Below are 21,584 nucleotides of genomic sequence, written 5' to 3'. Positions count from 1 at the left end.
CAAAGCCTTATCCAAAATAGAGTCACTTGCGGTCTTTCCAAACTAGACTAAAAACAATGTTTGGTGGCGACTCCTTCGAGGTACAAAAATTCTATGGTTCTCTAACGAACCGCGCCCCCCCCCCCCCCCCCCCTTGTAGAACGGGAAGTACAAAAAAATACCCCCTACAAAGGCCGTAAGAGAGGTTAGAGTAAAGGTGAACCAGGATCTTTACTCAAGATTGGATACAAAAGAAGGGGAAAAGGACATCTATAGACTTGCTCGAATGAGAGATAGAAAGATGCGAGACATCGAGAGGAATAAATGTGTGAAACATGTTGATCAAAAAGTTTTGGTGGGAGATAAGGAAATCAAGGATAGATGGAGGTTCTACTTTGATAACCTCTTCAACGGGGATCAAGGGCGCGATGATGGGGATACAAATATCCCTCGGGATATGGTTAGCCTAGACTTTATGCGAATAATTCAAAAGAGATAAGTCGAAATGGCACTGAAAAAGATGGGACGCAAGAGGGTAGTGGGGCCCGATGGTATACCTATCAAAGTCTGGAGATGCTTGGGAGAGAGAGGGGTTGGATGGTTAACAACTCTTTTCAACAAGATTTCGGAAAGTAATAGGATGCCATTAGAGTGGAGGAAAAGTACTATCATCCCCTTGTACAAGAATAAGGGTGATGTCCAAGATTTTGCCAACTATCGAGGAATCAAACTAATGAGTCATACTATAAAACTTTGGGTGCGGATTAATGAACAAAGATTGAGTAGAAATGTGAAAATTTCGGAGCACCAGTTTGGATTTATTCTTGGGAGATCGACTATGGAGGCCATTCATCTTATAAGGCAACTAATGGAGAATTATCGAGATAAAAAGAAGGATTTACATATGGTTTTAATTGATTTGGAGAAGGCGTATGATAAGGTACCAAGGGAAATTCTTTGGTGGGTATTAAGTAGGAAAGGAATCCCGAGGAAATATATTGATATCATCAATGACATGTATGAGGGAGTTAGCAAGAGTGTGAAAACTAGTGTAATTGGTAAGACCGAAGAATTCCCCATTACGATTGGAGTGCATCAAGGTTCCGCACTTAGCCCGTTTCTTTTTTCTTGGTGTGTGTTGGACTTTGTTAGTTGTTGTGTTATTATGTCCTTGCTTGAGATGGATTTATGAGCATGTTAGATGGAATTAGGCTGGTCTTTCTTGCGTTTTCCCTGGTTCCAAACCCCAAGGAAAAGTGTGATTCATGGTCTATAGTTAACCGTTCACACCGGAAACACGCCCTTTGACACGGAAAATCACTCGTTCTTCGTGTTCACCTTAGGAGTGTGGCTATAGTGTGTGTTGAGCCTCATTTCTATTTATCTAGTTTTCATCGGAGCACCGGGAACCTAGGTAAGGAATAGGAAATGTCAGGTTATGACAAATATAAAACATATATTTCATGCGGAAAAACCATAAATCCAGGAATCCAAATTAATTGTCACATAGTCAATTAGCATAATTTAGGATACATACATGTGACGCGTGCCTTCCCTAGCTGCTCCCGAACCGAACAAGAACAAGTTTAGGACTCCAAATGTCGCCCCTCCGTAGATAGTCCACAACACGTTCGAATCCGCCTTAGATTCAACCAACTAGGATATTCTCTAAGGTATTATGTTTTATTCGAAAGCTTAATTGTTAATTTAGGAAAATTATTAAATTCGTACTTGAACTTAACTATATGAATAGATATTAATTGTTGTGTATAAATTGTGATTATGAACCACGTATTTATAGGGAAGAAATATCGGACTTAGATTTCCACTAGGATTCAAATAACTAATTCTATCAGGATTCTAGTTAAATTAATCCATTAGAATTTAATGTTTAATCAAACACAAAAATATTTAATTCTTATGGAATTAGGAAAACGATTTAATCAAGCAATCCTAAACGACCAAGGAATCGGTCGTACGTAGCATTGCACACACACACGCATCTCACATGGGCGTCGGTACGCGGCTCGGCCCAAGGCAGGCGCTAGCAGCACGCGGCCCATCGTGGGCGCTGCTGCTGGGCCTCGCCTTGCTCACTTGCGGCTGGCTGGGCTTTGCCTTGCTCGCTGATTGCGGGCTTCGCTGGGCTTTGCCTTGCTCGCTGATCGCGGGCTTCGCTGGCCTTGCTGCGCGCGGGATTCGCTAGGCGCGGGCCTGGCTTAGTGCTGGGCCTTGCGTCTAACAAGCTCGTCCGACGATCGTTTCGCGCCGCGCTTCCGATTCGTTTTCCGATTTCGGAATTCATTTCCGATTCGAATAATATTTAATATTTCCGATTCCGGAATTTATTTCCGTTTCGAACAAATATTTAATATTTCCGATTCCGACAATATTTCCGATTCCGGTAATATTTCCGTTTCCGGCAATATTACCGATTCCGACAATGTTTCTATTTCCGATAATATTTTCCGATACGTACCATGTTTCCGTGTCCGGCAACATCTACGACTTGGATAATATTTATATTTTCGTTACGATCCATATTTCCGTTTCCAGCAATATCATCGTTTCCGGAGTATTGATATTTTGCCTTTTAACGATTTCAGCTCCCACTGGAACCGAGATCCGTCGATTCCGAATATTCATAAATAGAGTATTTAATTCACTTAAATACTTGATCCGTTCACGTACTATTTGTGTGACCCTACGGGTTTAGTCAAGAGTAAGCTGCGGATTAATATTATTAATTCCACTCGAACTGAAGCGGCCTCTAGCTAGGCATTCAGCTCACTTGATCTCACTGAATTATTAACTTGTTTAATTAATTAATACTGAACCGCATTTATTAGACTTAGCATTGAATGCATGCTTGGACCAAAGGAATTATTTCCTTCAGGAAACACAATCTCGATTCTTTGATCCGGTCGCATGCATTGTGACCCTCGGGTGGGCATTGTCTGCGGTGGTGCACAATGCCCCCTAAACTAACTAGTAAGTCGCATTGGGTTCACGTATGAGTGGAGTAGAGATACTTTCATTTGTCATGGTTATACTAGGAGGAATCCCCCTCCCTAGTCCTATATATCCCTTAATATAGATACCCCATTTGTATAATCATTGACAAGTTTTGCAAACAACCCTCAATCAACAATTGCTTATTTGAACTGAAGTGTGATGGTATAGAAAACGCTTGATCCCCGAGAGTTCGGCCTCATACTTACACATTGTCAACTATATTTATTGTAAATTGTAACTGGTGTAGAAAACGCTTGGTCCCTGAGAGTTCGGCCTCATACTTACACGTTGTCTACTATATTTATTGTAAATTTGTAGTCTTAAAGGATTGAGTCAATTCACTAAAATAGTTTAACCACAAAAATTCAGTAACACGTTTAAAGGATTTTAGGTAGGGCAATCCAATATATATTCATAATATATATCCATGTAAATGATTAGACATCCTTATGTCTCCGTAGCCCATGAAGCTAGGTGTTATCAATCAACTTACAAACTTATCTTTTAGTTAGTCGTTTATGTCCTATTTAACGACTTAGACTAGGGACAACTCATAATCATAATATCAATTAACTTAATAGGGTTTTATCCATCAAAATTTTAAGACGATCCTATTTGATGATTATAAATAGTCTGAAATAGTCTAATTTTTCAAAAGAAATTAGAATATTTTTTACCCTTCTTCGTATTTTCCCATTGTTTTCTTTCCATGTTCTGTCTTTTTTGTTTCATTTCTGTTGGTTATTCCCAACTTATCATTAGGTTGTTTTCAATTTATTCTTGGGTTTCCCCTACATTTTCTAGGTTTTTGATTCTCATCCCTTGATGAGAATTTAATTTTAGGGTTTCAATACTTGGGAAGGTAATCTGGATTCATTCGGGTTTAGGGTTTATCATTAACTCATCGATCAAAATAATTCGTGCGCGGGTTGCGAATAGCTCTACTTGAAAAGACGCAAAATCTCAAAAAGCACTGCTCACGTGAAGTTAGAAACGGTAGAGTACGAGTTGTCCGTTAGGATGTAGAATAGTAACTGTTGATTGAAAGACATGTATTTTCTCTTATATGTGATATACATATATGTTTTATCATTATAGATGTCGCATGACTGATTATTATTGAAATTGTTTTTTCCCATCAAAATAAAAATTAAATAAAACTTACTTGAAATATTATTGAAGGGTCGGGTGGATCATATTTTATGCTAGTTAGGTTGGTTTCTTTGAGTTGAATCGGTATTCACAAGCCTTTCATTTTTTATAGGGAGGAAAAAAAAGAGTACGTGGTTAATCCAAGTCCACGAATAAAGGCTAATAGTCTTTGATCATCATTAAGCTCTGTACAAACTCAACAAAAAAATAAATTCCAAAGAAATGTCAGACACAGAAATCCAAGTAGATTGGTCTGCAATCCTAGATGACATCCTCGTTAAAATTGCAGAAACTCTGACAATCTACTCCGATTACATCCGGTTAAGAGCAGTTTGCCTTAACTGGAGAAAGTCTCTTCCTTTTACTCCACCTTACACTCTCCCATGTCAACTTCCATGGCTTCTCCTCCCTCCTCCTACCTCTATAACCCCTCACTACGACTCTCGTCGAACATTCTACAACATTCTCAGCAACAAACTCCACACCTTCTCTGTTTCAGAATCATCCTACCCTCGCCGTATTCTCGGTTCATCCCATGGCTATCTTATACTAACCTCTGGCACACCTGAGGTGTTCTGCCTAAATCCTGTTACCAAATCCAAAGTGCACCTACCACCACTTTCTACTCTTCCTGGAGTTGTCTCCTTTAATTTTTCAAATGTTGGTCGAGAATACTTTGTTCAAGATCAGCTAACTGGTCAAATTTACCCTCTTGAACTGAAGCAAATGAGGGATGATTTCATTCGGAAACTCGTTCTTTCTTCTCCTTCCAATGGGTTTGCTTTCGCTATTACCACTTCCTTCCTTTGTAAAACAACTGAAATGATTTTCTGTACAACCTCTGAGGATCACTGGGTGTGGGTTCCAGTTTCGAATTTTACTGCTGAAGATGTGATTTACTGTGAATCTCAAGGGTTGTTTTATGCTGTTAATGGTGTTGGAGTGTTGGGGATGTTGGGAGCTAGGTTGCACGGAAACGTGAAACGGAAACGGATACGGAGAAACGGGGAAACGGTCATTTTCAAAATTGTAAGATACGGGGAAACGGCAATATAAATCTATATTTTTGCTATTTTGTTAGAATATAGTTAAATGAAAAGTTTTCCACATAAATTAATTACTTCGTGTTCAAATTTTCCTTTATAAAATAAAAAACATAAACAAACAAATAAATAATATTAATGGAAAAATGTACTAAATTAGTCTTCTAGTAGTAGTACAAGTGTACAACACGGCACAAATAATACGAAGTACTGTTTTAGAAAATGAAAATCACAACTAATCTAAAATTGTGGTGGACCACACATCTAAAGCTGTCAAACTCCTCCTTCCCCGCTTTTCTTGTGGATCTACTTTTATGGTTAGGTTTCTTCTTCAACTTTCTCATCTACCCCTTTTAAAAAAAATCCATAACCAATTTAATTTATTTGCTTTGCCAGTTTGCCGTTTCTACAACGCAATTCAGTATAGCTTGTAGTGAGTAAAGTCGGGTTTGGGTCGAGTCAGAGAGCGACAGGGTTCGTGTTTTGTGGCGGAGGAGAAAGACAGGGTGGTGGCGCCGACGAAGACTGACGGCGGCTCCTCCTCGAGTCCTCGCCTCCTCCGCTCCTCAGTAGGTGCTCGGCTAGTCGCTGCTTCTCAGCTCCTCCTCTTTCTCGGTGGTCGACGGCGACGCTGCTCGGTTCTTCTTCCCCGAATCCCCACGACCACGGACTGTTCTGATAGGGGTTTAACAGATCTGGGTTCAGTCTTCGGTGGTCGGAACTCGGATGACCTGGTGGAGTGGTGGGCCGGTGGCTGGTGGGCCGATTGCGGCCTGCGTGGCTGCGTCGAAGAGAGAGGGAGTCCGGGATTAGGTTTTGTGTTTTGGCTGCTACTTCCCTGCTTTCCAACTTCCATAGAGAGATATTGTAGAGCGAAGAGCGCGTTATTTTTTTTATTTTTTTTTTTATTTTTAATATTAGTGGGTCACGTGACCTAGGTTGCCCAAGCCTAGGTCCGCCACACACTCTAGTTTAGGAAATGTTGATGTAATTGGGCGTTACGCATCTTAATCAATATTGTACATCTAAACATGCTTATGTCTAATTGTCTATCAAACTATATTACGTGCGTTTGAGCTCAATATATGGTCTCACATGCTCGCTCACTGACTGACCAATTGAGAAGACGTACTATAACCGTCTTTTATACTTGCACAAAACAAACCTATGTTTTTGTTCTCCATTCCTTTACGAGTTAACGGTGAACTAATCTTAATAGGAAGCTGGTCTACAATACAATTCTTCTTTTTTTATTTGTAATTTATATTGTCCTAACTCATTTTCAATAATATTTGCCATAACGAATAAAAGAAGACTAGATTAAAGAGGAGGATTAATATTCGAATTACTTTTATCACAAGAGTGTTTGGTTTTCATGTAAAATAACTTTCCTCTTTCAATCATTTTCCGTTGTTTTTTCCGTTGTTATAACATTTTTCCAATGATGCAAACCATTTTTCCTCCTTATTTCCCTCTTCTCTCTTCTCTCTTCTCTCTTCCCATCAACTGTCTCTCACCCATCCACTTTCATTTTCCAGCATTTTCTCTACGACTTTTCTTTTGGTTTTGTTTTTCATTTAAGTGAAAACGTTTTCCGCCAAACTAAACAAAGCCCCTAAAGTAACTCACAACCTTCCTCTTTCTCCACATGTAAGTAACCAATGTAAAACTTAGAACTTGTGATGTATACACTTTAATGTTTGGAAATCCATAAAAATTGGAGTCTTCCAGTTTGAGTTACCAATCTTTGATCAACATTAAAATCAAAGTCCCTCTATAAATACCTCGAGTATCTCCATAGAAATTCATCAAGCCCTTTGTCTAACACAAACTAATTAAACAAATTCGTCAAATCAATCTAACAAGTAACAACAACTCAACATATATATAATGGCTAGGTCGTCCTTGTCCATGGTAACTAAGACAGCATGCCTAATCTTGATAAGTATGATGATGATGATGATGGCAGCTGATGCGGCAGTAGCCAGGAGAATGATGTCATGTCCACAGGTGATAACAACGCTAATGCCATGCCTTAATTACTTGAAGAAAGGTGGAGCCATTCCAGTTACATGCTGTGATGGAGTTAAGAAACTGGCTAACTCGGCTAAGACTCAACCTGATCGCCAGGCAGCTTGTGTGTGTCTCAAACCCGCGGCTAAGTCATATGGCATCAACTATGACCTTGCTAATAAGCTCCCTGCTTCTTGCGGTATTGACTACCAAATCAACCTCAGTCCCGACATTGATTGCACAAGGTTTATATATATGTTATATATTTTTACTATACCACTCTAATTTTAAATTTATTATTTTACTCCATCTTATTATTGTGTTAATGACTTGCAGGGTCAAGTACTGAAGCAGCAAAACACGGTTTAATAATAAACTATATTTATACAATAAGGATGGAGTTCAGCTTATTTTCCCCCTTTATTACGGGGCGATCATGAAGATGAGGACAACCATGTATTTGTTATTAGAAAGAAACTATTGGCAATGTAATACATAAATAAAAATGTAATCTATGTTATATTGTATTACTACACCAAGTATAAAGTATCATATACTTGTATATCCGAGTTAAATCTATTGTATAATCAAATTAATGTGTTGAGAAATACGCATTTGTGACACATACCACGGGAAGAAAAAAATACATTATTTGGTAATATGTATAGACCGGCTGTAAGTTGTAACATGTACTCAGCTATATATGGTGTCTAGGTATATCCTTTATATATATTTCGATATTATAGTTGAACCATAAAGGATCTTGTGCATACAATAATAAGATTGAAGGGTTCCTTGTTTGAGGGGAGGAGCTTTCTTAATCAGAGAATTAGATCCAACAGTTGTAGCTCAAATTATTTCCCTATTTAGATACTCTAATCGACAGGGATACTATTTGTCTCAACTTAATTACTCCGCGCGCGTATCAATAGCTTTTCCTTTTGATATCTCATATCCTAAAACAACACGAACCAAGTTTGAACAAGATCGACTATCAACCTAGCTTCTTCCGCGAACCCACGGGGTATTATATTAATTTTATCGTTGATTTGCAATGACATGAACTAGCCACGATAATAACCAAAATTTGAATTTCATCTTGTCGAACTAGAGGTTACAATCACAATGAGGAGTAGGAGTTGTAAGGATACTACTTTATAAAACATTACTCCAATCTTTTTTTTTCTTTCCCTTTAGAATCTTGCCACATTCACATTTCACAATGAAAAGAAAATCTTCTAAAATTTTCCAATTATGTAAGAAAAAGCACATGTAAGGTATTGTTTGTATCCTTACTAATCAGTAGTATTTTAAAAATATTAACTACTTAGTATTTACTTATAATCTTTAATAGCTTGTAATTGGAGATATTAACGCAATAGTATTTTTGACTGCCTTTTTTTTTCTTCTGCAAATGAGTTTTTGGAGCCATACTCTATTTTAATTTTCAGGGACTAATATAAAAATATATAAATACATTATGTGACTTGTATTTTTTTTTTATATATATACGATGAAAAAACTATATGCTATTTATCAATCCATAAGTATTATTTTTGGGGTCAGAAAATTCATCTAGGTCTTAATACCAATCTTATCTTAAAACCAATCACATAGCTCTATTTTATTTACACCACTTTTTAACTCAAATTTAAAAAGAAAAATCCCCTGTTTCTCAAAATCCCCTTTTAAAATTTCCGGCACCTTTTCCAAGAGAAAACTAATGTTTCCGGCGTCGGTAAAAGATAAATATAACTACCTTTCTCCAGTTGCTACACATGAAGAAATTGTCAACCAACCTCTGCTCTTCTTGGAAACACTTAAAAGTTTTCATTCTATGTTGGGCAGCAAATTTATGTAGGCCATCTTTTTTAATTTCTTATTTCCCTTCATTTCTAATACTTATGTTCTTTCGGGAGCACCATACTCGCGAGTGTGGGATCTGAAGGAAATAATGCCCTTGGTCCAAGTATGCATTCTATGTTAAGTCTAATAAATGCGGTTCAGTATTAATTAACAAGTTAATAATTCAGTGAGATCAAGTGAGCTGAATGCCTAGCTAGAGGCCGCTTCAGTTCAAGTGGAATTAATGATATTAATCCACAGCTTACTCTTGACTGAACCCGTAGGGTCACACAAATAGTACGTAAACGGATCAAGTATTTAATGGCATTAGATACTCCATCTATGGATATTCGGAATCGACGGATCTTGGTTTCAGTGGGAGCTGAGATCGTCACAGGCAAGAAATGAATACTCCGGAAACGATGATATTGCCGGAAACGGAAATATGGATCGTATCGGAAATATAAATATTATCCAAGTCGTAGATGTTGCCGGAAACGGAAACATGGTACGTATCGGAAAATATTATCGGAAATGGAAATATTGCCAGAATCGGAAATATTGCCGGAAACGGAAATATTGTCAGAATCGGAAATATTATCGGAATCGGAAAATAATTCCGGAAATGGAAATATTAAATATTTGTTCGAAACGGAAATTGATTCCGGAATCGGAAATATTAAATATTGTTCGTATCGGAAATGAATTCCGGAATCGGGAATTTAATCGGAAGCGTATCGTACGAATTAGCATCGGACGAGGCCCGCTAGACGAAGGCCCAGCACGAAGCCAGGCCGTCGCCCAGCGAGCCAACGCACACCAGCGCACGCCAAGCCTCGACCAGGCCCAGCGCAAGGCCAGGCCCAGCCAAGGCCTTGGCGCGCGCGCGCGGAGCGCAGCAATGGGCCGAGCGCTGTGCGCCTAGCGTGGGCCGCAAGGCTTGCGCGGGTGTACGGTGCTCGTGCATTGCTTGTGCGGGAATCCTGAAGCAATCAGGATTCGAAGTGTGATTAAATCCTAAAACTATTAGATAATGATTATTTAATTAGAGTCCTAGAAGGGTTATAATTAAATAAATTAGTTTCCTAATAGGATTCCAAAACCCTTTCCATAACTCTATAAATACGTGCCTAGGGTCACATATTTTAAGAGATTATTCAAGTATTCAAAGTGACTTTTTGAGAGAAAATTCAGACACATTTCTTACCTAAGAGTGCCGAAAATCTTTAGTACCTTAAGGGCGATTCTAGTTGGTCAATCTTAAGGCGGATCCGGACGTGCTGTGGATTATCTACGGAGGGACGACACTTGGAGTCCTAAAGACTTGTTCTTGTTCGGTTCGGGCGCAGCTAGGGAAGGCACGCAACAAAGAGTATGCATCTAAACTATGCTATATGATTATGTGTAAATAATATGTATTCCTGGCTAAATGGTTTTTCCGCATGATTTATGAATTGTCATATGTATCATAACCTAACAGTGGTATCACGAGCCCCTTATTATTTTCATAATCTAAATTGCATGAACATGGTTAAATATTACAAATTTGCATGAATTAAAAGGGGTGATTAATTTTCGTAATTGTTAATTAATTGCAAATTGCGTTTATTTAATTATACGTACGCAGTTTTTCGGCAGTTTCTTCGTTACTCATCCAAATCGAGTGATTTTTGTGTCAATTCCGCATGTAAAAGGCATTCTAAAATTTTGACAAAAATAATTTTTTTCTGCCGAACCCAGAATTCTCAAATTCTAAGCCTAACTATGACTTTTCGAAGGTTTTAGTTTTTCGAATGCAAAATTTCGTAAATTTAAGATGTTAAATTAAATATTTGCGATTCTTGTTGATAAATCTTGAATTTTTGATTGACCTACTGTATATGTTTAACAAGTTTGAATGCCTAGCCTTGTTAATTATGCAATCTAATTTGTAATTATGATTAATTTGTTGAAAATTAGAATAATTTAGAATTAATTTGATTTTCATAATTAATTATAATTTAATTAGAAACCTATGATTAAAATCCACCATAAAAATTGTAAATTTATGATAAATTTTAAAATTTTTATGACCTAGGCTTGAATCCATAATAATCGGAAATCAATTGAATAATAAATTTTCGATTTTTCGCCCTAAAATTATGAAATTAATATTATTTATTAATTTGTCATTAATTTTAAATATAAATTTTAAATTTTTTATGCGATTCGTTCATATAACTTGCACGCACAAAGCAATGGACGCTTCGTGTTACCCTTAAGGGGTGTTGTATAGTGCGGGCATGCGACGACGAGCAAGGGAGCTCGTCGCCCGTGCGGCACGAATGCAATGAGCAGGGGCATGGTGCACGAGCACAAGGCAGTAGCCCTGCCTTGTGTCGTGGGCCACGAGCTATGGACGAATGGGCATGGGCGAAGGCAAGGCACGGCAATCGCGTGTGGGCAGCAAGCGAGCTGCGCCACAACGCGCACTGCCTCGCGCAAGCGCGCGCAGCCTCGCGCGCAGCGAGCGCAAGCTCGCGTGCCACGAGCGCTGCGCCCAGCGTCGATCGCGCGCAGCGAGCTATTGCTCGCGCACAGCGAGCGATGGCTCGTGCACAGCGAGCGATGGCTCGCGTGCATCGAGCGCTGGAGCGCGCGCAGCGAGCGCTGGCGAGCGCGCACAGCGAGCGATGGCTCGCGTGCATCGAGCGCTGGCGCGCGCGCAGCGAGCACCACTTGTGCGATGGCTTGCGATGGAAGATGCAGCAGCTATGCGACGAGCGAATGGGCTGCGCGCACATGGCCAGCGATGGCTGTGTGCGTGTGGCCCATGGGCGTGCGATGCGTAGGGTGTTTGCGTTGCGATTAGAACGTTTTGAATGTTTAATTTGAAAATTTTCAGTTTACGTAATTTTAATTAATTTTAAAATTAATAATTTAAATTATTTTCTTGGATTTTAATTTTGAATATTGTAATTATAATAAATTTTATTTATTCTAATTATTTTACTAAAATTAAAATCATGAATTAATTTAAATACGACTGAAATTAAATTAAACTTTTTGGATTCAATTATAAATTCATATGAGCTTTAAATTTTAATTAAATTTGTATGTTTCCGGTTAGACTAGAAATACATTTTTATGTTTAAAATTAGTAAAGCATATAAATTTATTGGTTTAAGTGGGAGCGCTTTTTAGTCATAAACTCTTGATTAGGTCTACGAATCCTTAAGGTTAAAACAACTTGATTAGAATTAATAAGGACTGAATAATTGGTAGATTATTGGTGCCCTTGATTAATTGCTGCAAATGTTTACGTGATGCATAATGTGTTTTACTAACCAGCTATGTGGGCCATTCATGATAATGAATGGGTGAATGGTATATATTGTATATGTACTGTTTTGCAGGTTATGAAGTGACTAGTATGGCCCAAATAGGATAGAAAATATGGTCTGCGTACCATTAATTTGAATGTAATTGGTCTAAAGTACCAAAGTTGTTTTTCAATTCAAATATGGTCTGCGTACCATCAAATAGTTGTAATTAGTTTTAATTATAGCTTATCCTATTTGAAGAAAATGGTGCCTCCCACGGAGATTTTCAAGACGGACTTTGAAGTCAAAGCTTCAAGATGAAGTCGGGCCATACTAGATCACCTTTATCTTATGCATGCTTTAAGTTATTTATTGCTTTAAATATGTCTTAATTATGCATAAGATTATGGCTTGATTATGTTGCATGATTAAGGATTTTAGTTCACTTAAAATCTAACCAACATAGTAAGAGCCTTAAGTTCCAAACTTAAAAAATTGAGTTAAAAGGTGCCATGCCAAAATATACACTTGCTTGGATATCCTTTACATCAATCTAGTAATAGTTTTCGCTCAGCGAGGTGTTACTTATTGGTCCTAAAGGGGCAAGGTACACAAATAATTGTGAGTACATGTTAGTTTTGGTGAAACTCAACGATATAAGTAAGGAGTCCTTTTATGTCGTGGCAAAATCGATAGGTTTACCTAATAAGTTCTTAGACGTACCTATCAACCAAGAGTAGTTTCTAGACTATTAGCAAAAGGCTTTTGCTTACCTAAGATGTTTTAGGATTAAGTCGACAAACTGTGCTTAGTTCTTCAATGATTTTAGGATCTTGGAATCATTTTATTCACACCTGCCGGAACAATAAATTTGAACAAAATGCTAATAACTTGTTGAAATTGCATGATTGCTTTGATTTTCAAGTTATTATTCATGATAAATGTTTAGACTTTGCATGCTTCAATGTATGTTTTAATTATTGTTTATAATTAAATATCTTGCACTGCAATAAATCCTTTTAGAAAGGTAACAGTAAATTTCCTCGATTGGTAGTGAATCCAAGAACGATTCACGGAAATGAGAGAAAGTGAGCAATTTAAAATGTACGTTTCTTATAGCGACTTTTATGGTTGTTTTCGAGTATCAAAATCGAATGGCAAACCGATTGGTGCTTGTGAATTCAAAATACAATGTAGTTTTGAGATCATAAAGCATTGAGTTTAAACGCTCAGCTTTACCAATGGTTAACAACCTAATATCTTTGTCCATTTAATTCTCGAATGAGTCTAGTCCCTAGACATTTGAATAGATCGATGCTTAGAGAACTTTAGAAGCTTCTGGTAAGATCATCTAGTTGAAACAAAATATTCAACATAAATTAAATGGTAAGAACCTTGTTGGGGTGACATTGGACATGTCTAACAAAGTATAAAAGTCAACACTAAAGAATTCAATTCTTAAGACTATAAGAAAGGGTACAAGAAATAGGAAAACAAAGGAACAAATGAAAGGAATTTACGATTCCGTTTCTACCTATAAGTTTATGTTTAAAGAGAAGTGACCTAGCAATCAAACTTCCTTGGTATCATATACCGCTTGAGGTTCTTACTTCGGTAATAACTCAAACAATGGAAGCTAGGATACACTAATGACCTACAAGTGGGAAATGAAGCATGGAAATGCTACATTAGTTGTAGGGTCATCTAGTTTGTTTTAAGTCCTTTCAAAGGCTGGAACTTAATGGCTATTTTGTTCCATAATCAACATACCTAAATTTCTGTTTTCAAACACAGAAAGACTCACATTCAAGAAAAACAAAAACAATGTTTGTTTGTTTATTTGAATGAAATGGTCAATTACAGGTTGAGTCAATATGCTTGATTAAAACAAACAACTCTTTAAAGAACTTTACTTGGTTCAAATCAACCCCTTGATTTGAGTTCCACTAATCTTTGGCATTGTTGCTTAGACCATATCAACAAGTTACCATTCAAAAGCTCTATTTTTATGGACTTTTGAAAGTTCATTGATTTCTAGATCAATTTAAGACGACTAGTCTTACTTGTTGAAAGTAACAAAAGATATGAACTATTGTTAGAACGCCTAGACAATAGAGTTCAAAGCTAAAGAAAGATTTTATGACTTTATTATTTCACATAGATTTGAGTGAATGTAGGTTTATTTACTCAAATGTGATATAAGTTGAATCTGTTTGGCTAGTTCAAAGATTCAGAAGTATAAAATCCACTTGGCAAGAAATCATAAAGATCTAGGTTAGATCATGTTGATGATTACTTGAGACCAAATATGATCATCAATGATTGTGTGTTGTAATTTCACAATCTAGGTCCATAAGATATGGCATATCTACGTTGGAATGATCGAAGTCAACTAATACTTGATTCGATCAATGATGAATCATAAAGACTTTTCCTATAATTTCTAAAACAAAATGCTCAACTACCACCAAACTAAACCAAATTCGTCAAAGCTATTGAAAAGTAATTTTAGAATAACCTTTCATAAAATATATCTAGAGAGTTGCAAAACTCAGTGGGAGCTTAGTGTTTGTCATTCGACAAACTAAGGCCCAAGTATAGATATATGTTTCATTGTGATTTATTCAAATGAGACACAAGGGTATTGTTTCTACCACGAATTTTTGAGAACATAATGTTTGTTTGCTCGAAATAATGTCCTTTTGGGATTCATTTCCAAAATGACAAGTGGGAGAAAATAGACCTCGAAAGTCTTCGAGGCGAACAACAAACATAAACGGACATTCCGGAGGCTTTTCGAAGTGCTTCAGAAAATCCGAACTTATTCTTTAAGGACTTTAGAAGTGGCTTTAAAGAATAGACATCTCTTAGAAGACTTTACAAGTGCTTCAAGGAGAACAGAATATTCAAAGGACTTTTAAGTGGCTATTGATATTCTATTTGTTTGATGTTCTATACCCAAAGTAGGCATAGAGTTCAGGTCACTGAAACTATGCAATTCTTCTATTAGATAGTGAAGAATTGCACAACTTATAGTCAAACTATTATCATGTAGATTAATGAGTTTGTGACCTGTAAGAAAGATATGACGAAACCCAGATTCCCTAAAATGGTTAGAGGCCATATATAGACTCAAATGTTTTAGATGGTTAAAGGCCATAAAACATACTCAATGTTTTGATGACAAAATTAAAATTTTGTTGATTTGCAAGAATAGTTTCACACCTATTGGTTGCAAGTTTGTTTTAAGGATAAAAACCATCAAACATGAAATTGTGTTCACACGCAAAGCTAGATTAGTTGCTAAAGGTTACAAGCAAATTCATGACATGGATTGTGTTGAAACCTCATGCATAATCGTAATGCTCAAGTCTATAAATCAAGCAATGATTGCATATTGGTACATATGGCAATTGGATGACAAAACATATTCCTCAATCAAATGTTGGAAGAAAACTATGTACATGGCATGTCATAGGATTTGTGGATCCAAATAATGCTTGAAATGAATGCCAGCTTAGGAAATCTAAGTACAGATTTAAGCAAGCAATTGGGAATTGGAATTGTATCTTAGTGAAGCTAATAAGTATTTTAGTTTCATAAAATATACATGATTCTTATAGAGATATAAGAAGTTTAGTGGGAGTACGTAAAACTTGATTGGTCCTGTGTGTATCACATACATATCTCTCTATTGTGAAATAACATTCAAATACTAATGACTTAGATTTGAAATTATTCATCAATGATGGACCAAGGAGAAACTTAGTACATACTGGGTATTGAGATCTATTTACAAAGATCTTATATTAATGTTTTGGATTAAGTAATGGCATTTACTAAATCAAACACGAAAGACTCCACTGGAGATATTCGACCCATATGAATAAATCTGAGTAAAGAATGTTTGAACTATGTATAAGCATTTACTAAGTTAAACATCAAAGGATCTGAGTAAGATTCTTCACCTATATTATATGTCAAAGAATTTAGTTGGATTCAGTATCTACTGTAACTGAATGAGCTAAAGTTACATGAATAGAATTCAATTGGCAATTATTCTGCAAAAGAATTTATCATGTATATGATATAATATGAGGATCGCCAAAAACGTATCGTATGACTTTAGGCATGACGAACATATACCAATCTCTATTGATCTAAGTGAAGATCAACTAGATTGAGATCAAGAATACTTATGGTACTTGAAAGGGTACATAGGAATAGTTCTTGATTCAAGGAAATAAAGATATGCTAAATATTGATGCTACACGCATAAACACTGGCAAAGGATCAAGCAAGACCCTTTGGAGTTAACCATTGATAAGGACGAGCTATAGAGCATCATGTTTTGAAATGGCAACATGGATTGGAGACCATGAGTTGTTGCGTGGGAAATTAAAATAATAATTTCTATGTTCTATGATATAGTTGGAGAGTCTTCCACATAACTATGAACTGCTTGGATAGGTAAATCCAAACAAAGCATCACTAGCAACCTATACAGTTGAAATAAAAGTGATTATTGCCTAAGAAGCAATAAAACAGGGTTGTTTAAAGTTCTTCACTGAACTTGGGTAGATCACCTATCTGCTGGCTTGATGGTTCTTCATTGAAAAATGCGTAGAACCACTCTTGAAGCAAGAAAACCGTCTGCTAACTTGATGGTTCTTCATTGCAAAATGAGTAAAACCACCATCGAAGTAAGAAAGACTAGATCACATAATAAACAAACTCGAAAAGATCTTATCATCATATCTCGAAGAACATTCGATGAAAAGGATATTAAGATTGGCAAAGCATGATAACTAAACCTATGCAACAAGTGAGAAGCAACACTCACGTTGTAGCACTGGAAATCAAGCATAGCTTTAAATTCCATGAATTGTTTTAGAAGATGGGTTTGAGGCCCATGGTTATAAAACATTGGGGTTGAACATTTATCATATATGAAATGTATTTTCATATTCCATTTAATCTTGGTTTAGTATTAAATGATGAGTCCCTTCAAATTTGACGATATATTCAAGATAGACTGTCAGGACCAGTCCTGTGACTAAGAAATGTCTATCAAGTGAACTTGAATGTCAAAGGTTGAAAATGGTCCCTAGTCGGAGTTTTCTATAAAATTGGACGCATAGAAAACGTTAGACGACTAGAATGCAAGATGACTAGTAGTTCTGTTTCTTGAACTATGTAGACATGGCAATGTCATAATCATTTGCATAGATACTTACTTTGGGAAGACTAGTATCGGACAAGACCTATGAAACTTTACTGTAAGAGATGAAAATCTGTCATAAGTAAATTTCATTAAAATTATTAGACACTAAATCCTCAATACCTGAGTGATTTGAGATTACTTGTTTGAGAACTGGTTGCTTTGACGTTGACCAACCGTCGCACCGTAAAAGGAGGCTATAAAGGCAACGCTCAGGTAATCACCTATCTAACGAAGTCTAATCTCAAGATCGCAAGATTGGGATTGTCCTCCCATAAATCGGGATGAGATGCTTAAAAGTTGTACAAGGCCACTCGGAGAGCTAGAAACTGTGAAATGCATGGCCGTGCTCGGATGAATCATAGGCTATGATTATCTGTTTATTTGATCAGTTGAACTCTGAAACCGAGAAACACCTCTGGACATAATAAGGATGACAACTCTTACCTTATGTTCAAGAGCAAGCATCGAGCGACAAAGGAATTAGGAAATGCACACTTGTCCCTAAGGACAAGGGAGACTGAAGGAAATAATGCCCTTGGTCCAAGTATGCATTCTATGTTAAGTCTAATAAATGCGGTTCAGTATTAATTAACAAGTTAATAATTCAGTGAGATCAAGTGAGCTGAATGCCTAGCTAGAGGCCGCTTCAGTTCAAGTGGAATTAATGATATTAATCCACAGCTTACTCTTGACTGAACCCGTAGGGTCACACAAATAGTACGTAAACGGATCAAGTATTTAATGGCATTAGATACTCCATCTATGGATATTCGGAATCGACGGATCTTGGTTTCAGTGGGAGCTGAGATCGTCACAGGCAAGAAATGAATACTCCGGAAACGATGATATTGCCGGAAACGGAAATATGGATCGTATCGGAAATATAAATATTATCCAAGTCGTAGATGTTGCCGGAAACGGAAACATGGTACGTATCGGAAAATATTATCGGAAAATGGAAATATTGCCAGAATCGGAAATATTGCCGGAAACGGAAATATTGTCAGAATCGGAAATATTATCGGAATCGGAAAATAATTCCGGAAACGGAAATATTAAATATTTGTTCGAAACGGAAATTGATTCCGGAATCGGAAATATTAAATATTGTTCGTATCGGAAATGAATTCCGGAATCGGGAATTTAATCGGAAGCGTATCGTACGAATTAGCATCGGACGAGGCCCGCTAGACGAAGGCCCAGCACGAAGCCAGGCCGTCGCCCAGCGAGCCAACGCACACCAGCGCACGCCAAGCCTCGACCAGGCCCAGCGCAAGGCCAGGCCCAGCCAAGGCCTTGGGCGCGCGCGTGGAGCGCAGCAATGGGCCGAGCGTTGTGCGCCTAGCGTGGGCCGCAAGGCTTGCGCGGGTGTACGGTGCTCGTGCATTGCTTGTGCGGGAATCCTGAAGCAATCAGGATTCGAAGTGTGATTAAATCCTAAAACTATTAGATAATGATTATTTAATTAGAGTCCTAGTAGGGTTATAATTAAATAAATTAGTATCCTAATAGGATTCCAAAACCCTTTCCATAACTCTATAAATACGTGCCTAGGGTCACATATTTTAAGAGATTATTCAAGTATTCAAAGTGACTTTTTGAGAGAAAATTCAGACACATTTCTTACCTAAGAGTGCCGAAAATCTTTAGTACCTTAAGGGCGATTCTAGTTGGTCAATCTTAAGGCGGATCCGGACGTGCTGTGGACTATCTACGGAGGGACGACACTTGGAGTCCTAAAGACTTGTTCTTGTTCGGTTCGGGCGCAGCTAGGGAAGGCACGCAACAAAGAGTATGCATCTAAACTATGCTATATGATTATGTGTAAATAATATGTATTCCTGGCTAAATGGTTTTTCCGCATGATTTATGAATTGTCATATGTATCATAACCTAACAGGATCTAATTTACGTCATTCTAACCTACTATGAAAACTTATAGTGCACAATGATGTTTGTTTTGTGTTATATACAAAAAGGGCGCCAGTAATTGGAAGAAAGGAGCTAGATTTGCATGTTTTATATGTGGAAGTTATAAAGAGAGGTGGCTATATTAAGGTTAATAATACAATTTTGCGATATTTTATTTACTTTTTCCCAAGATTATTTTTATTTTGATGTTTAACATAATTTTTTTGTGAGTAATACAGGTTATTTCAGAGAAGAAATGGAGGGAAATAAGCTCAACCTTCAAGTTTTCTGCCACAACTACAAGTGCTTCTTTTGTGCTAAAAAAACATTACCTTAGCCTCCTATACCAGTATGAGCAAGTTTACTTCTTTAACGTACAAGGCCCTATTATTACAACTCCTCCAACAGGTACCAAGTTTATTTATTCATCTCCTCTTTTTATACATTTTAATTCGTATTTGACTCGCAACAATTCTTCGGTGAGAGGCCGAGAGCGAAAGCATCACAATAATTTATTACGAGGCATTAAAAGGCGCCCTTAATTCTACTGGATGATACTCGGATCAAATCTCTTCGATCTATATCACTCAAATTGCGTATCTCCTGCTACACCTTAAAAAATTAAAAGGCTCCCTTATAACAATAAAATAAAAAAAACACTTGTAAAAATCAAGAAAAAGTCACATGTGTGAGTTTATATGAAAAGATATCATTATAACTTGTTGAGGTTTTAAGTTTCACTCCTTCTTTGGCAGGTCTATGCCCTAATGATAATGATAAATATGCACACGAAAGAGTTGAAGACTCAGACTCACTCGGAGGTAATAATTCATTTAGGTCAAACTCTAAATCTAGGGAGCACCATTATTTTGCTGTTACCCTGCTATAAATTAAAACTCTCGTTCTGTAATCCAGATATTATTCCCTTGAGCATACCAGCAGTAGGAACAATTCATGGGAAATTCGAGTGCGACTATTTAGTCTCTGTCAAACTAGGACATGAACTTCTGAGTGGAGTAATTTACCATCCTGTAAATATGCAATGCATTCCCTCCTCTACAACTGATGATCTTAGGTTAGCAATAGTCCCTTACAACCCCAAACAACCTCGTCAAGCATCAAGAAAGAGAAGGCGTAAAAGGAAGCGATGGGGTGGAGATCCCAGCCACCCAAAACCCAACAGGAGTGGCTACAATTTCTTCTTTTCAGAGAAACATGCACTCCTTAAGTCCCTTTATCCTAATAGTCGAGAGAGGGAGTTTACTAAGATGATTGGAGAATTATGGAACAAGCTCACCTCTCAAGACAGAATAGTGAGTATAATTTAGAGTAACTGATACAACTTTTTTTTGTTAAATCTTATTAAGATCAGAAGAAATACTATTGATTTACTGTTTCATTGATTGTTTGCAGGTTTATCAGGATATGGGGTTGAGGGATAAGGAAAGATATAGAACAGAACTTCAGGAATACAATGCCAAGTTACCAGCAGTTAAAGGCAACATGATCCACCGCCGATAGCAGTGACTAACCCTCTCGCCCCATATGCTCCGATTAAGGGTAAAGGACTGGCTAAGGGTCTGTTTTCATTCCCGGATGTTGAAATTCAAACCCCAAACCCCAAACCTTTTGGTTAAGAGACAAAGTAAATAACCACTTTGCCAAGACCAACTTGGTTGCCTCTTAATTTGTTTAGATAACTAGAATGCATGCAACAAAAGATGAATACTTTTTACTTTTTTAGACCTAGATAGACAAGTCTGTGTTCCTTGTTAAACTGAGTAAAGACAACATTCATGATGTGGTTACCTTTTGTGACTGCACAACCGCCCTCAGTATCGCCAATTTGCCAATGAAACAAATCATTTGGCATACTACTGGTTAGTAGCAGCATGAGTATTGCTCAAGTAGTAGTATTAGTGTATTACCGGAAGTTTCGTGTTGTGAACTGCGATCGCAGGTGGTTTAATGTCTTGAGCAAGGATGCATTATCAGACCACCATAGTGGTTTAATGTCTTGAGCAAGGATGCATTATCATTCCACATGGTGGTCGATGGCTCAGTCCAGATTAGGAGAAGAAGAAGATGATATGAAAGGCT

The 21,584-nt window shown here is 37.3% G+C and overlaps 3 protein-coding genes across 3 annotated transcripts in view; all 3 read left to right on the top strand.

The window, feature by feature from the left end:
- Positions 1 to 4,322: 4,322 nt before the first annotated feature.
- LOC130463755 (uncharacterized) overlaps positions 4,323 to 21,584 on the top strand; it is a 32,277-nt gene continuing 15,015 nt past the window's right edge. Inside the window, exon 1 of the mRNA XM_056832982.1 lies at positions 4,323 to 5,674. Within this exon, the coding sequence (XP_056688960.1) occupies positions 4,369 to 5,202 (834 nt within the window). The 5' untranslated portion in view covers positions 4,323 to 4,368 and the 3' untranslated portion in view covers positions 5,203 to 5,674. The remainder of the gene's footprint in view (positions 5,675 to 21,584) is intronic.
- LOC110780457 (non-specific lipid-transfer protein 1-like) lies at positions 7,007 to 7,825 on the top strand. The gene is made up of 2 exons (XM_056832989.1): positions 7,007 to 7,447; positions 7,539 to 7,825. Exons 1-2 carry the CDS (start codon positions 7,080 to 7,082, stop codon positions 7,549 to 7,551), a joined length of 381 nt encoding a protein of 126 aa, XP_056688967.1. The 5' UTR covers positions 7,007 to 7,079; the 3' UTR covers positions 7,552 to 7,825.
- Positions 19,506 to 21,190, top strand: LOC130463065 (high mobility group B protein 9; the record flags this gene model as incomplete). The annotated part of the gene is made up of 5 exons (XM_056832093.1): positions 19,506 to 19,631; positions 19,724 to 19,892; positions 20,240 to 20,305; positions 20,400 to 20,797; positions 20,898 to 21,190. Coding segments are annotated over 5 exons (867 nt in total), but the record flags the coding sequence as incomplete, so codon positions are not given.

Source organism: Spinacia oleracea, chromosome 6, assembly GCF_020520425.1.
Source record: "Spinacia oleracea cultivar Varoflay chromosome 6, BTI_SOV_V1, whole genome shotgun sequence".
Classification (NCBI taxonomy): domain Eukaryota; kingdom Viridiplantae; phylum Streptophyta; class Magnoliopsida; order Caryophyllales; family Amaranthaceae; genus Spinacia; species Spinacia oleracea.
This window is presented reverse-complemented; position numbering and strand designations above follow the sequence as displayed.

Bases quoted from the DNA above. Each gene is read 5' to 3' on its own strand.
- LOC110780457 (XM_056832989.1), top strand. From the start codon at position 7,080: ATGGCTAGGTCGTCCTTGTCCATGGTAACTAAGACAGCATGCCTAATC.